General features: G+C 45.7%; 2 protein-coding genes across 3 annotated transcripts in view; one reads left to right on the top strand and one right to left on the bottom strand.

Annotated features, from left to right (window-relative positions):
- Positions 1–15,551, top strand: part of gig2p (grass carp reovirus (GCRV)-induced gene 2p) — a 359,050-nt gene that overhangs the window by 210,534 nt on the left and 132,965 nt on the right. The gene's annotated exons all lie outside the window — the stretch shown is intronic.
- rtkna (rhotekin a) overlaps positions 338–15,551 on the bottom strand; it is a 59,922-nt gene continuing 44,708 nt past the window's right edge. For both annotated transcript variants that reach the window (XM_071927486.2, XM_071927487.2), the window contains exons 2-11: positions 11,134–11,395; positions 10,377–10,430; positions 8,356–8,473; positions 7,912–8,136; positions 7,691–7,785; positions 6,903–7,009; positions 6,527–6,658; positions 5,200–5,365; positions 4,890–4,994; positions 338–3,022 (exon numbers count right to left, since the gene is read on the bottom strand). In XM_071927486.2, coding sequence (XP_071783587.2) covers positions 2,298–3,022; positions 4,890–4,994; positions 5,200–5,365; positions 6,527–6,658; positions 6,903–7,009; positions 7,691–7,785; positions 7,912–8,136; positions 8,356–8,473; positions 10,377–10,430; positions 11,134–11,395 — 1,989 coding nt within the window. In that variant the 3' untranslated portion in view covers positions 338–2,297. The remainder of the gene's footprint in view (positions 3,023–4,889; positions 4,995–5,199; positions 5,366–6,526; positions 6,659–6,902; positions 7,010–7,690; positions 7,786–7,911; positions 8,137–8,355; positions 8,474–10,376; positions 10,431–11,133; positions 11,396–15,551) is intronic.

Below are 15,551 nucleotides of genomic sequence, written 5' to 3'. Positions count from 1 at the left end.
GTCTGCCAATCTGACACAGAAAGCTTGCTGTTTTCTCACTGCAGGAAAAATATCCATTGTGGTACAAAAGGAGAAAAGGTTTCCCTAAATAATCTGATTTCTTTTTATCCAGTGTATAGAAATTAAAATTAGAAATGGGGTTATTTTGATCTGGGAACACTCAATACACACTGTATTGGGATGAAATATAATTTTAAATGTCCCTACTTAATACAGTAGGTTTCAGATAGACTTAAATGTAACTGATGTAAAATAGCTATTAGCAGATTTATTTTCTGAGGATCATATTTGATGTAAATAAGACAGAAGTGGATGTGATAGAAACAGATGGAGACAGTTGTGAACTGATAAAGCATTTATTATCATTAATGTTATATTATTTAAACATGAAATTTCCACATTTCTCATTTTACGTCTGCTCTCTAGGATGGCGTGCATGCAGAACATAAAGCCTGCTAACACGAGACACACTCTTGCATGGTTATAACATTCAATGTTATCTATCGCAACAGTTAAAGATCTGCACATCATCTGTTAAAATTAGAATAATCATATATCAATATAGCTGCATTTATAACAAAATCAATAATGTAAAATAGATTTTAACAAAAGACAAAGAGAGGAGGTTTATTTGTTAACTTAAAAAATTACTTTACAGTAACAAATGCCGTTTTCAAGCATTTGACAGTTTTAATTCTTAGTACAAATGGTCGCCCCAGTTCTGAGCCCCAAGAGAGAAATGGTTAACGAAGTAAAGTCCACAGTAAACAACAGAGACAGAGAAGAATAGGCTTTACTGCCAGGACACACACACTCTCCTATATGCTTTGTTTTCACATGGCCACGTTCAGCCTGATGATTTTGTTTTCTGATGTGATAAAATAATTGCTGTTAACAGGCAGAATTGTTCAGATGGCAATCATAAGTCATAAAATAAAAGAGACAGGTGGCAGTGTAAACGAAGCATTTTACTCCTGCTCTTACTATCATAATGATAGAATTGGCATTGAAGTGAACAAACACTCAATTTCATAGGAAGTAAAACACAGCCACCATATCATAATTTGCTATAAATGTTTCCTGTATTGCATAATATTTGATTGATGGATATTTCACATTTTATTGGAGTTTCCGAAAGCAGGTACCGCATATCTCGATGGAATCCCACAATACTGCAATGAGGCAGCGCAGCAGAATTGTAAGTATGGCTTGGTTTTTCAGTAATAAGTAACCTTTGGTTTATTTCAGTTTATTCTAGGTTTTGTTCTAAGTATGTAAGTAACTATTACCTAATTGTGACGATAGCCTCCCATCAACAGTGTGCAGCTAAATGTGTAAAAGTAAGGACCAGAGCGCAGATTTTTACCCTGAAGAGATCACAGTAACAACCAGTACAGTAAATGTGAGCACTTGTTTTAAACTGAGCTTTCACCAAATTCACTCGCTGAAATGATCTCAAACAGCACGACTCCTTAACGTTAAGCCAAATCATGCAAAAAACAAAACGGTGCATAGTATTTTTAAGAGAGCTGTAAGAGATCATCTTTTGTGTGGATATTAGATGGTAAGTACACTGAAGTAGATATCACAGTAAGTACAGGCAACAAACACCAACCCTTTTCACCACATTGAACAGTTTCCAACCTTTGAAAACCATGCTCATTTTCAGCTTAGCCACATGCTCACTGGCTTTCATAGCGCAGACACTGCAAACCATGACTTACAAAATACCGCTAAGAAACATACGGTCGAAATACTGCTAGTGCATCAATAGAGATAACCTTGAAACAACTCTTGAGTGGCCAGGACGGCTGATGCAGAAGACAAAATAAAACCTTTTCCAGTTTGAAGTTTCAGAATTGAAGATTCCAAAGACGCAGAGTATTGGGGGCATGTGTGACGGACAAACCCTCGGTTCTTAGCATCACTGCCTCCCAGGTAGCTTGACCCATCATTTCTAAAAGCTAGCAGAGTATCTCCCATTTAGTTTTGGACCGTCTTCAGATTGTGGCAACCCAGCGAAGAGCAGAGCAGCCTGCAGAGATTGTCACCTGTGTTTTGTGTTAGAAGACATTCCAGTTTGCCCCAGGGGGATTTCCATGGTCCATCCTCCATCAGGAAGGAGGGGTGGAGGCAGCTTATCCTCCTCAGGACTGGGCATGTGGTTTAGCAGATTGCCTGAGGTTGGTTCACATATGTTTTTGATCATGAAGCAACTGTTATTCCATGTTAAGCCAGTTAAACCATGGTTTGTTGACCACTGCCATTATGCCAGCGTGAAAGTCTGTCAGGCAAGTTCATACCTGACTTTGGAGCCAGTTGCGGGGGTCAAGTCTGGCCCTGAGGTTCCTGAGGCTGCGTCGGGCCGGGGCGGGCCTGGAGAAGGGAGCTCCCTCAGATGACTCGGGGCTGTGGCTCCCCTCGCTGTTGCTGGAGCTGTTGCTGGAGGTGGAGCTGGAGCAGGACAGGGTGGTCTGGGTGCTGCGTTGCGACCGGGGCGAACGAGAGGAGGCCGGGAGCGGGGCGAGCAGCGAGGAGGCAGGAGGCTGGCAGGGGCACTGGAAGGTCCCTCCTCCTCCTCCGTACCCCCTCCCTCGAAGGGTGCTGAGCTTGGCGTCCAGCGACAGAGTGCGCGGCCTCAAGCGCGAGGGGGAGGAAGACGAGGACAAGAGAGAGAAGTTGGAGGACGGCTCGGCCCAGCCGTGGTGGTGGGAGCAGGGGCTGGTGCTGCAGTGGCTGTCGCTGTCCGAGGTCAGACTCGCGTCGGAGGACAGCAGGCCCGGCCGAGGGCAGCGGCGGGGGCTCGCGGGGCTGCGGGGCAGACGGTGGGGGGTGCGGGGGCTGTGGCCAGGCAGGCGAGAGGTACAGGGACGAGGGCGGCCCGAGCTTTGGGGGCTGTCCTCCTCAAACAGAGACATCCAGGTGGGAGAGGTGCCCAGCTGGCTGCGAAGCTCCAGCTCCTGCATCCTCCGAGCCAAGATGTCTGACACAGTACTGCTGAGGTCATCAGATGATTCAATAACTGGAGGAAAGACGCAGTAAAACCCGTCATTACACTGTTGTATTCTATTGCCTGGGCCCAGTTTTTCAAAACGTATCTGATAGGATTTCAGTAATCAAATTGGATTAAATTTCAAATTTGTGTTTTTCAAGATCAAAAGTCAGAATATTCTTGATCCCACTGGAAGGGATTCAGCGTGGATTTATAGACATGAAGGCCGTTATATAAAACCAATCTATTGTGATGTAACTGGTGAGGATGATTATAATACAGCCTATATGTATGTCATGTATATAGATTAAAAACAGTATTTAATGTTTATATTAAATGAACAAAACCTTCAAAACAAATTGTCATACCAACTGTTGGATCAGCTAGACGGTCAATGAGAGATGCTCTTAACATTTATTTTTCAAAGAATCATTGAATTAATGAATTAAAATAGTTGGCTGAGAAAGGGAAGTTTTGTTTTGAATCATTTTTGCCATCGAATGACACTTTGAATTTTATATTTAAGTTTATATGCATTGTATGCTTGTGCAGATAAGTGACATACAAACTGTATTTTACACTTTCTCTAGCTCACTGTATTTTTGGCCTGACATGTTATAACATTATTTGTCCAATAGATGGCGAGATAGAGGTAAGACTGTAAATCTGGATTCTGTAATCTTGATCTTGAGGTATCTGGATCAGAATGATCCTATCTCATAATCTTTTGAAAGACTGACTCAGAATCAGCAATACCTGGATTGCAGTAAAGGGGATTAGAAAATCTGTATAATTCTGATCCAGATGAAAGGTTTTGATAACTGGGCCCAGGTGACACTTTCATATGTGTATGTCAAACTGGATGGATGTCATGCCTGCTAACCACATTTTTTTCCTGTGCTGCTAAAGACAGATAGCAGGAAATGTCACAAGAAAGGATTCTATAACACATTTAATTGAAACAATAGTTATGGAGAGAGGTTAACAACTCAATCCAGCCTCTCTGGGCTGCGGCATTTACCACATCATGGTTTAGATGGAGCCCTATTCCTGTTACTTCACCTGTCGTTGTAATAGGACGAGAGCAGAGCACGAATCTCAGCAGACACAGCGTTATCCTGCAGCAGAAGACCCTCGCAGGAGGGTGTGGCAAGGGGGGCTGCCAGGGAGCGTTAGGAGGAATGGAAGAGGAGGGGGGATGACGAGGGAGTAGGGGTGAAGTGGAGAGGAGGTGTGCGACAGATGGAGTGCGAGTGTTATGCGTTTTGATGGTAATGACGAAATTAGGGTTGATATGTGTTTGTTAAGGAAACGAATGGTAAGGCACAACGGAGTGTGCAGAAAAAAAGAGGCCCATTCAAAAGATAAAGATGATTCACCCCGTTAGAAATTAACAGTGAAAGATAATGAAAAATATAGTGTTGTTCGTGAAAATCGTATGAATGATACATGTGTTACATGGAAATAATAAAGGAGGAGCAAAGAGAGAAAACCAGGAGTGATGGATTCAGGACACACAAGGAAAATCGGAAGAGGGGCAGAGAGACAGAAAACAGAGAGAGAGTGAGTCAGCATGTCAGAGATAGGACCCAATCTATCTACAGTACGGAGAAGTAAAGCAGAGTGTGAGTTTGAGATCTCAGAGAGGAAACTTTTTAATGGTGATAGCATCTCTCATGCACATGGACCCAAACAAGTTAAAGCTTCAAACAGTCACATGCAACAGGCAGGAAAGGAAACTCTTTTCTTTGGCTCTTTCTTTCCTTGGCTTTGGGGCTGTTTTTGTCCATAATACTCTATTCTTATGACAAAAGGTAGCTGAACAACATTTCCCTGAATTTAACAGCTGTGTTTAGACTGTTACCTCCGCAGTGATATGATGAGGGAGGCGTCTTACCCATTTCATGATAGAGGGAGCCCTGTTTTGGGGTGACAGGGGCTGGTTTCCTCGGCGATGGGAGTTCAATTTTCATCAAGTCGTCGCAGCACTGCTTCCATTGGCCTGTATGACGGAGACAAGCCATCAGTCACCTTCAACCAACCAATCAGAAGCTGGCAGAGCACAATGTGTGTTAAAGCTGGAATCCTGTGTAATTTTCTGATTGTTTAAGGAGCGGATACAGAATATGAGCCTTTGTGATGGATAAGTCCCTCTATCCACTATGGATATCACATGCACCTTTGTGTGTTACAGCATCTCTACTCACTCATGTCATAGAAATGCTGCCAAAAGGCCTCCATCCACCGGTGTGTGTCCTCGCGGCTGTCTGTAGTCAGTGTGTGTGTGACCTCCTCTCCTCCATACTGGTTGCTGATACAGATACTCTGGGCTTTACTGTGAGGGTCTTTCTCCGACGCGCGTATTCTAGTCTCCTGCAACGTGGGAACACACACACACAAACACGGGTAAACATCAGTCAGTCATAATCACATGCCACAGAAATAAATACAATCAGGAAGAAATGCCAATACTTCTGAATGAACAAATTATGTGTTGCAACATGCGATCATTACACTAACAACTGTAATTGTACGTCTCCGCTGAAAATAACCCCTCATTAATAAAACAACTAATTAGTCCTTTTTTCCGAACCATTTCCCTTCAGCAATTATTCGACAAAAGGTGTAGACTCCCAATTCTCATCTCCTTATTGTATTCCAAATGTGTCTCAATCTATGTACGACCAGTAGATGGCAGTGTTGTTCCATTCATCCCTTCCTCACGCGTTCCTCCCTCCTCCCTCCTCCCTCCCTCCTTCCTCCTCAGGAGAGCCAGGCTGCTGACTAACAGAGGATCATACAGAGCCGATCTGATCAGACTGACTTAGCTCCAGCTCAGCTCTGTGCTGAGGGTCAGAGGCTACAAAAGACTGAGTGAGTCACATTGGAAAGAATGAGAGGCCTCACGGGCATCAACTCGCACAGACAGACACAGGAAATAAGATGATGGAGAGCCTGACTGGCTGACTGACTGTCCTTGACATGCGTGTGGAAAACCAGGGGGATGAGAGAAATATGATGTCTGGTTGGATGGAGCAGACCATCATGCCTTATTAATTGTATCTGCAAGGACCGGGAAGATAGTGAACAGATTTAGTTTTAATTTTTTTTTATCCAGGGAAGACTGACTGAGCATGCGTGGTATTTTTCAGCAACGCCCTGCTTCACATACACACATTCACACCTGGAAGCTGCTCAGTGCTACAACAGTCTTCTACTGTTGGCTACTGAGCAGCTCCACTGGGGCAACTGAGGGCTGAGTGCCTTGTTCAAGGGCATATTGATAGTAGTTATTGAGAGAGGAGCTTATTTTTATTCACTTTTCCTGCCCACAGCTTCCCAGGCGGGCCGGGTTTCGAACTGGCAACCATCCACAAGCTCGCTTCTTTACCATCTAGGCTACCGCTGCCCGAGGCAACTGTATGAGTTCTGTAAAGCTGGATCGAGCTCTGGAGATTGTAACACACATCAAGCATCAACATTTGTCTTCCACTACAGATAGTTTATCTGTTTCCATGCGATTCCCTCTCTGACCTTGTTGATGGCAATAGTGAAAGCTGGCTCAACGTTCGCCTCCACATCTTCTTGCCGGTGGTAGCAGAAAAGGTTTGTTCCTTTCAAAACGGCGTACACTTTTGTCCAACTCTGAGGGTCACCCCCTAACTGCTGTGAGGTACAAAGAGAAACAGATAAAAAAAAAAGACAGGGAGAGAGAGACACAGGGAGGGGGAAGAGGAGAGAAGTGGCGGGGGAGAAAATAAATCAAATGAATCAGGACAAAGGACAAAAAATATTGCAGCTCTGAGAGAAACACTGCACGTCTGTAGCCCAGATGAGAGTCCCCAGATACACACACACACACACACACACACACACACACACACACACACATATACAGCTGCTAACATACCTTGACTTTCAGGCATCCACTCATCATCTGTTGGGTCATACAGTGAGGCTGAGCAGCAAGGCGACAACACACACTGCCATAGAGAGGCAGCCAGTACGAACACTCCTCTGCAGGGAGGAGAGAGAGAGAGAGAGAGAGAGAGAGAGAGAGAGAGAGAGAGAGAGAATGATGGACAAAATAAACATGATGAATAAATAAACATATTGCTATATAACATTCTGGCCACACAAAATTCACACACAAACATGCGCACACACATGCATTTACATATGTACACATGTATGCACGCGCACGCACACACACACACACACACACACACACACACACTTCACTCCAACGTCATACTACCCCCCCTCAACACACAAAACACAGCACTGGGGTGTAAAAGACCGGCAGCTGGAGGCAGTGTCATGAAGTGCAGCCATGAAACTTTACTGCAGGCTGAAGGGCCAATGAATAAAACACTAGGGGCCGGTCTGTCTGAGCGTCTGGGCCCTTGTTAGCCCGCATCATTACAGCTTTACACAGCAGTCACCTCACTGGAACAGCCTTTATTACTGTGACCTTGACAATGGCTGTCTGTCAGAGAACATGGGAGGACAGAGAGAAGGAGGAGAGAGGAGGTAAGTACGGTTGAGGGAAGTTATTAGAATGGAGAGACGAGAAGCAAGACAGTGATGAGGGAGAAAAGGACCAAAAAAAAAAAAAAAAAAGAGAGACAGATGGCTGATTTGGCAGAGAAAAGAGGAAGATGGTGAGGAGACAGATTGATGGAGGCTGCCACTCACCGTTGCCTGAGATGGTGAAGTCGTGTGTGCGAAAGCTGTCCTGGACGTGGGACAGTGACAGGGTGGTGTGGGCCAAGAGATGGTACTTAGGACCCCTGTCAACACACAAGAGAGGAGACAGAAGTTAGTTCGACTGGTGCTGTCTCTCTCTCTATAAGCCTCTACTCCGTTACTCCCACAGTAAACGATGTAAACTAGCAAGTATGTAAAACCCAACTTACGGTACAGAGGGAACAGGCAGCAGCAGTGGAGCTCCCCCTCCGTTGCTGACGGGACTGCAGGCTCCGGGCTCCATGGCCGCCCGCAGCTTCTTCCCCGCCGATCGGCCCAGCGAGGAGCTCAGCTTGCTGGCTAGTTTCCTGGGCGTGCTCCCCGCTGAGTAGTCGTCCTCCGAGCAGCAGCTGTACAGCTCCACGCGCAGCTCAAAGCCCGGGCTGGCTTCATTACTGCAAATGGATACATACATGAATAGTAATGTCAGTGTCGCTCACAAGCATGCGTTCTCTATGACAACAAGTACAGCACTAAGTGCAATACAACAGAATGGAGAATGTGCCTTTCCATCCAGACACAGCTTCGTATTCATCCCAGTATTTCAAATTTAACATGTTTTACAATTACAGACTATGTGGCTGTTTGCTCGTAGCACAGACTACAATACTTACAATACTATGGTGTTGTCAAAGCAGATATCGGTGAGCGTCCGGTCCACCATCACCATGTCGGTGTCAAAGATCTCTCCTCCCAGCTGCAGCAGACAGAACACCGCACACCGATGCAGCTCTGACAAGGAAGAGGTGGAAAGATGGAAAGAGAGAAGGGTGAGAGAATAGAAAAACAGACATCTCTGAGACGCCACATGTGGAAGACATCTGAACAGCTTTCACTTCATTACACCACTTGAGAACTCATTGTTAGCTCCGTAGAAGAACCACCTGCATCCTTCAAGAGTGTTTGAACACGGGCCAGAGTGTTTGAACCACAGGCCAGAGAGAGTATATGACCTGAGTGGTGAGAGTGGGAACCAGGATCAGCTGTTTGACATGGACTTTTACTATGGGGAGTTTCAGTCAAGCAATCTGATTGGTCAATGATGCTTTCCAGCCTTGCTGATAATTCCCAAAAAGCATTGTTGGCTGTGCTTTAGTAAAAGTGGAATTGCAGCAATGCTAATGCTAATTGCGGTAAACGGGGAGATAATTAGAAACCTGTTTCTCCTGTTTTATTTTTTTATGTGTACACATTACCGTGAAGAAAACATTTCAGGGAATACACATGCTTTGATAACCAGTGATTATTGGTAATTCGGTGATGTCTTGTACCGGGCCGCATCACCATCGTGCCCATGATCACAGTAAGGACCGCCATCTCGTATCATCGCTGTAATGGAACAGTGTGTGCCTACTGTCTACTGTTTCTGGTGTGTTTTTTTTACAGGACAACCAAACTGAGATGATCATTTTCATATTTCTCATCAAAATTCAATGTTTCAGCTGAAAGGGCTGAGAGAGGTGGGCGGCTCCTACCTCTGCCCTTCCACATCAGCCTCACCTTGGCACTTAATATTCAGAGGTTGCAAACTTATTATTCCATGAGTGCGTTCAATTTCACTCTGCTTAAAATATGATTGGACATGTGAGAGAGGAACATGCCCCACTCCTCCATGCCTCGTGGGTTCGGTTTATGTCTGGGCGCGCTTAATGACCTTGACTAACAGCCTCATTAAGCTTTGTTAAGAGTCTTCTACCTGTCTCCCGAGTTCATTTTTATGCACAGGTCATGCAGATTAATTCCATTCAAGTTGTCAGGGGAGAGAGGGAGCGCAGAGACCGTTATAATGACTAACCCACATTAACTCTATCACGGGGAGGTGGGCTATAATGAATAGTCAATATAAATATTACTACTCTTGTATAATCAGTGCACCCTTATGTTCAGAAACACCATCAACACCTGAACTGGCGCTCTGCAGAAATGTGTCGGGGCCAAGAACAACACAGGAACCGGTTTGAACAGAGCCGTTTGGTAAGAAAGAAAACAGACCGGCGGTTTTCCACAGGACAAAAAAAAACATAGAGGAGTTCCTTTTAACGTACAACAGATTTCATTTGTTTTCTTTTACGGTATGCTCTGCCCTACTAATAACGACCCAGTTCAGTGCCTGCGTGCTGCCGCTTCCCGGAGCCAAGAGGCAAAGCCAACAGGACTGAACAGTGGGGCAGGTTGTTCTGCCAGGAGTTTCTCACATCTCTAATCAGTTCCTGTAAAACGCGGAGATATCTGGGAAGCTGCAACAGATTCCAGTGATCAGCTCCAGTAACTGAGCTGTGGACACTGCATATAAAAAAAAAATAATGACACACTGCATGATCTGTCTGTACAGTTCAGTGGTAGTCATGGGTCAGCATAGTTTTAAAAGATGAAATGGACATAAGAATAGATTTTTGTGATGTAGGCCTAGTCATGGGGAACGCCACACTTACCCAGCTGATTTCACAACGCTTTCACACAAATTCAACATCTTTGAATTGCTCATTTCACACGCAAGTAACACATCAATTCCTTCAGAGATGAGTCATTAATAAATCCTGCAGACATGAATCATTAATAACCCATCAATGAATTGCTTCACACACACACACACACACACACACACACACACACACTGAAAAAGGTGGCTCCTCACCTCCTTTGTTCTTGAAGTACTCTGTGTCTTTCCACATGAGAGGGATACGAAGATCTGCAAAGACAAAGGACAGCGGATTAGAGTAAAAATGATATTCACTCTAGAGAGAGAGAGAGAGTGTGTGTGTGCCTGTCTGTCCATGCTGCTTTCAGCCACGCTAAATCACCTCCTGTCCATAAGCATAGTCAATCACTGACTGTGTGTGTGTGTGTGTGTGTGTGTGTGTGTGTGTGTACACCCTGCTCTCCAGCTGGGTACCAGACAAGCAGCGGTGTCCCCATGTTTTTCTCCTTCACCTTCTCATCACATTCTATAAACAACAAAAAGAAAACACATCCTGGAAAAGACACTCTTTCCTTTGCCTTTCACCTTTCACTGCGAGACAAATAGAGTAGCTCCATCATCATTCATCTGACTGCTCTCGCTCACAGTGTGACGGGCAGCATCTGCGGGTCGCCATGGTCACAGCCAGTCAATAATGAGAATAAAACATCCCATAATAGAGAGGGAAGGAAGCTGGGTGTCAGCCTGTGCCTGATAGAGTAGCTCTGCATTCAAATACAATACTACAGGGACAGCAAAGATTCTCTCTATCTCTCTCTCCATTTATTTCCCGTTCATGCTCTCTCTCCCCCTCATTTTATTCCCCTATCTCTCTGCTGGTCAATATTGGTCTCCCTCTCCTTCGCCCCTTTTTCTCTCTAACTAACACACACACACACACACACGTAGACGTTCCAGACAAGCTGGGACTGACCGGAGATGGCGACTTTCCCTTTGCACGGCAGCCTGTCGTCCATCGGCCCGGCGTCGGAGGAGCGGCGCGCGACCCGCTGCATGACCTGAGCCTCCTTCATCCTCTGCAGCTCCGACATGTAGGCCATGATGCGGGTGCTGCAGGTCTGCAGGCTCTTCGCCGCCTCCAGGGCCTGGTCCCTCTGGGAGCAGGCGGCCAGCAGCTTGCAGGCCCCGTCGCGCATCCGGATCTCATGGTCAATCTTCTTCTGGATGTCGCTGTCCTGCAAGAGGGGTTGGTGGAGGGAGGGAGGGAGGGAAAGAGAGAGAGAGAGAGAGAGAGGAGGGGAGATGGTTAGAGGCTTTAACAGCAGATAACGACACATTTGAAATAATCCTGTTTCTGGCAAATGGAGGACGACATTGACTAGAGATAGGTGAGGGGTGAAAGGGAGGAAGGGGGGGGGGGGTTGATAATTGGCTAGACTTCATTAACAGATAACGACACAACGGAGGCCATTTTCTGGCAAGACTAGGAGGAATACAGAAGAGAAGTGCTGAGAGATTGAGAAGAAACAAAAGTGGAAGTAAGAGTTTAATCTTCTAAGACAATTACAAAAATATGTGTGTGTGTGTGTGTGAGTGAGAGAATGTGTGAAGTTTGCTGTAGATTAAAGGCCTCTCGTGGATTAATTAGTGGGGTGTGTCCCTGGAAGCATTCTGGTGTCTGTGTTCACTGGTGTGTGTGTGTGTGTGTGTGTGTGTGTGTGGGCACAGACAGTATTCAGGCAAAGAGGGAAATATGGCCTTATGCCCTCTGCCCTCCCCCCTACTGAGCAGACATGAAGATGCTGAATCATTTAGTACACACTTACCACACACACACACACACACACACACACACACACACACACAGTGGGAGCAGCACATCTCAAGTGAGAGAATAAAGAATGAAGTTGTCAAACACTGCACGTCTGTAGCCCAGATGAGAGTCCCCAGATACACACACACACACACACACACACACACACACACACACACACACACACACACACACACACACACACACACACTTGCTGATCTCCCCACACAGTCTAGCCACCTTCCCTGTCATCGAGCAGCATTCTCGGAGGAAAAGAGAAAATATTATTTAACTAAATGTGAGGTGGCTTAACTGGGGCAAGACAGCCCTCCTATGGCTCATTAGAAAGACCCCACACACTTACACATGAATGCATGCATGAATGCACACACACACACACACACACACACACACTTCCAAACACATGCACAGAGTTAAGGTCCTCACCCCCGAAACTAGTTGGCTCTGTCCTCTCAAAGAAGAGGTGACGCTATCCAAAGTTTCAACAAATCCCTAAACCCCAGTTCACACTGTCAGCAGAATGGAAATACTGCATGTATGAAATTAAACAGCAGAGAGACAGAGAGAGAGAGCGAGAGGGAGAACTAATGCACAAGGTGAGAGAGAAGAGAGAGCACAAAGAGATCCGAAACAAAGCGAAGGCAAAGCTGGGTTGACCTTGAGTGTTAGTGGCAGCACTCTTTTGCAAGCGACAATATCTTTGAATCATGCATTTGCACATCAACCAGTTGAATCCAGGGAGCATCGGTCAATAAAACTGTTCAAACAAACTGGGAAAACATGAAGTTCACTTTGTGTTTGAAATGAATGAATGAACAAATAAATTAATATATCCTCAATCCCTATTGTGTGACTTGAAACATCTTCCCCACTGCTGGTGTGTGTGTGTGTGTGTGTGTGCGTGTGTGTGTGTGTGTGCATGCTCACTAGAAGCCCTCCTCTCCAGCAAAACATTAGTAAAACTCATCCTCTCTCCACAAATGCACACTCTAATCTCCAGCGCTCTCTTTGCCCTCCCTCTCTCCACTCTGATGATTCTCATTTATCCTCTCTCTCTCTCTCTCTCTTTCTCTCTCTCTCTCTCTCTCTCTCTGTCTCATTCTTATGAATTTTTTATTCTTTTGATTTAAGCTTTTATACTCTCGCCGCTCTTTTCCCTTCCACCTTCACTCATCCTCCATCCGTTCCACTTCACTGTCCTCAATCGGCTTTTCTTTCTTTTCTACGCCCCTTTTTTCCCTCTACCTGCCTCTCCCTTAGCATCGGTCCCACACTGGGTTCGATAGTGGCACAGTGGGAGAGGAATGAATGTGGTTTGGACACAATAGCCCGCATTTGGATACAGATTCTGGCTTGGAACGCAACGCACTTCAAATGAGGTTTCATGTATTCCCCGTTTCACCACTGTATTGGCAAAACCAACTTGTTTCTTGAGGAACAGAACTTATTATAAAACCACACTGGCTCTGCATGGTGGTGAAAGCTACACTAACAGCTGTAAATCAAACATCAGATCCAAATATACTGCCTCCCAACCAAACCAAACAGGATAAAGCTTCATTGAAACACTGTTTGAAAGTCGACTGTTTGGCTTGCCAGTAGTCTGATAGGCATTACACTATCTCTTTCAACAATAACATGGTGTGACATTAAAAGGGATCAAAGTGATTACTTGCAGATTTCTCATAAAACACTGCCGGAGCGAAGAATCAGGAGACACAGCATGATGGAGTGTATTTATACTGATGAAGATAACGATCAGACTCGAGTCATGGGTGTATAAAATCTACACTGCAGAATGCAGCTAGTCGAATGCGCCCGTCATTAAATAAACACCTTCATTGACCTTACTCTTGACTCTGGAAAGAAAGCAGACCAAATTACGGCTCCAGTATAAACGTAGACAGCAGTAAACTCTGTCTGCAGTGTACAAGTAGCAAATTGGATTTATAGGTCAAGTGTTTGTTTATGGGAATCAGAGGGAGAGTGTGCTTTGCATTCATCCTCGTATCTGAGAATGACAGAAAAGAGAGAAAAGAGAGAGGAGGGAAAACAACACAAAGACAGGCTTGATTGCATTTCTGTTCATATTTTAGGTACTTAGCCGATACCGTTATGCAGAGAGACTTATAATTGTTGCAAGAGTAGAAAATACGCCAAATTCCTGAATCACCAACATTACAAGCAGCCGATAATGAGTACAAGGGTTGAAACTTCAGCGTCCAGGCAATTATAGACATGAAAAATATGCCTCTGTTTGTAGAATCTGTGAATTTAATAGAGAAGTGCTATTTCTTGGCAAGACAGACAAGCTGATAGTGGCAGAGAAGAAGGGAAGGAGAGATGGACAGGAAAAAGAGAGAGAGAGAGAGAGAGAGAGAGAAAGCCTGGCTTAGCCTATGTGTCCGAATGTCCTTGTCTTGGGCGGTACCACAAACCACGCTCCATGCACCACTGAGCCTGGGGCTGACTAGCCAACTGTTAAGGAACACACACACACACACACACACACACACACACACACAAAGTAAAGGAGCCGTCACCGCAGTACAGTACCATGCTGTGGGTCTAAGAGTGACCTGCTAGGAGGAGGTCCTGTATTTATAGCGGCTAAATTAACAGGCTTCTCCTTCTGGGGATCTCAGAATAGAAGAGCAGCAGCCTAGATCTAACTCTAATCCACACGCTTGGCTGTAGCCTATGTCGGGGTTTACAGAGTAAACACCCTGACATAAACACTCGCAGACACGGATGAGAGGGATGAACACGCTTGCGCCGAACAAGACGGGCCTACACACATGCAGCAACAGGCAGGAGGACAAAATGTCGAGAGTGGACGATATGCTCGCTTTCTTTCTTTATCTCTGTCACACATGCGCATACAGGCACACATCAAAGTAACCCCCTCCCACACACACACACACACACACACACTGATTCCCTCACACAGCGTCTTCAAAACGGCAGGTGCTAGACCAGTGGGCAATGCCAGAGAGGCTGCCAGTGACGGTGGCAGCATGGAGGGCAGCCAGGCAGGGTGGCTGGGAGAGGATGAAGGAAAGCTGGATGGATGGATAGATGGGTGATGGGGACGCAGTGCAGGCTGGGTATCAGGCGGAGACAAAGAAGGAGGGGCGGTGCTGTCAAAGGAGGACAAGAGGAGACTAGGAGAAAAGAGAAGAGATGAGGGAGAGAGAGGAAAGGGGGAGATGTGGGGATGACAAGGGGACGAAGGCGAAGGGGCTGGGGGGAGCGTATGAGGCAGTTCCAGAGAGAGAGAGAGTAAGAGGTGGAGAAAAAAAAAAACAGGGAGGGAATCGCAATAGGGGAGAGCGAGAGCAGAATGTCAGGAGAGACAGCGGAGACAGTAATGATGGAGGGGAAACGAAAAAGGGGTGACAGGTGAGAGAGAGGAGGTAGAGAAGAAATGGTGAGATAGAGGAATGGTGGGAGAAAGAGACAGATAGCGGGTGCTACAGGTAATGAAGCGTATGGCGGTGTAAATGAGACCGCATGGAAATAATTGGGAGACATGGAGTCTTTCTCTAAGAGGGACA

Source organism: Centroberyx gerrardi, chromosome 8 (assembly GCF_048128805.1).
Source record: "Centroberyx gerrardi isolate f3 chromosome 8, fCenGer3.hap1.cur.20231027, whole genome shotgun sequence".
NCBI classification, from domain to species: Eukaryota; Metazoa; Chordata; class Actinopteri; order Beryciformes; family Berycidae; genus Centroberyx; species Centroberyx gerrardi.
Note: the sequence above shows the minus strand (reverse complement) of the source record. Positions and strands in the feature narration are given on the sequence as shown.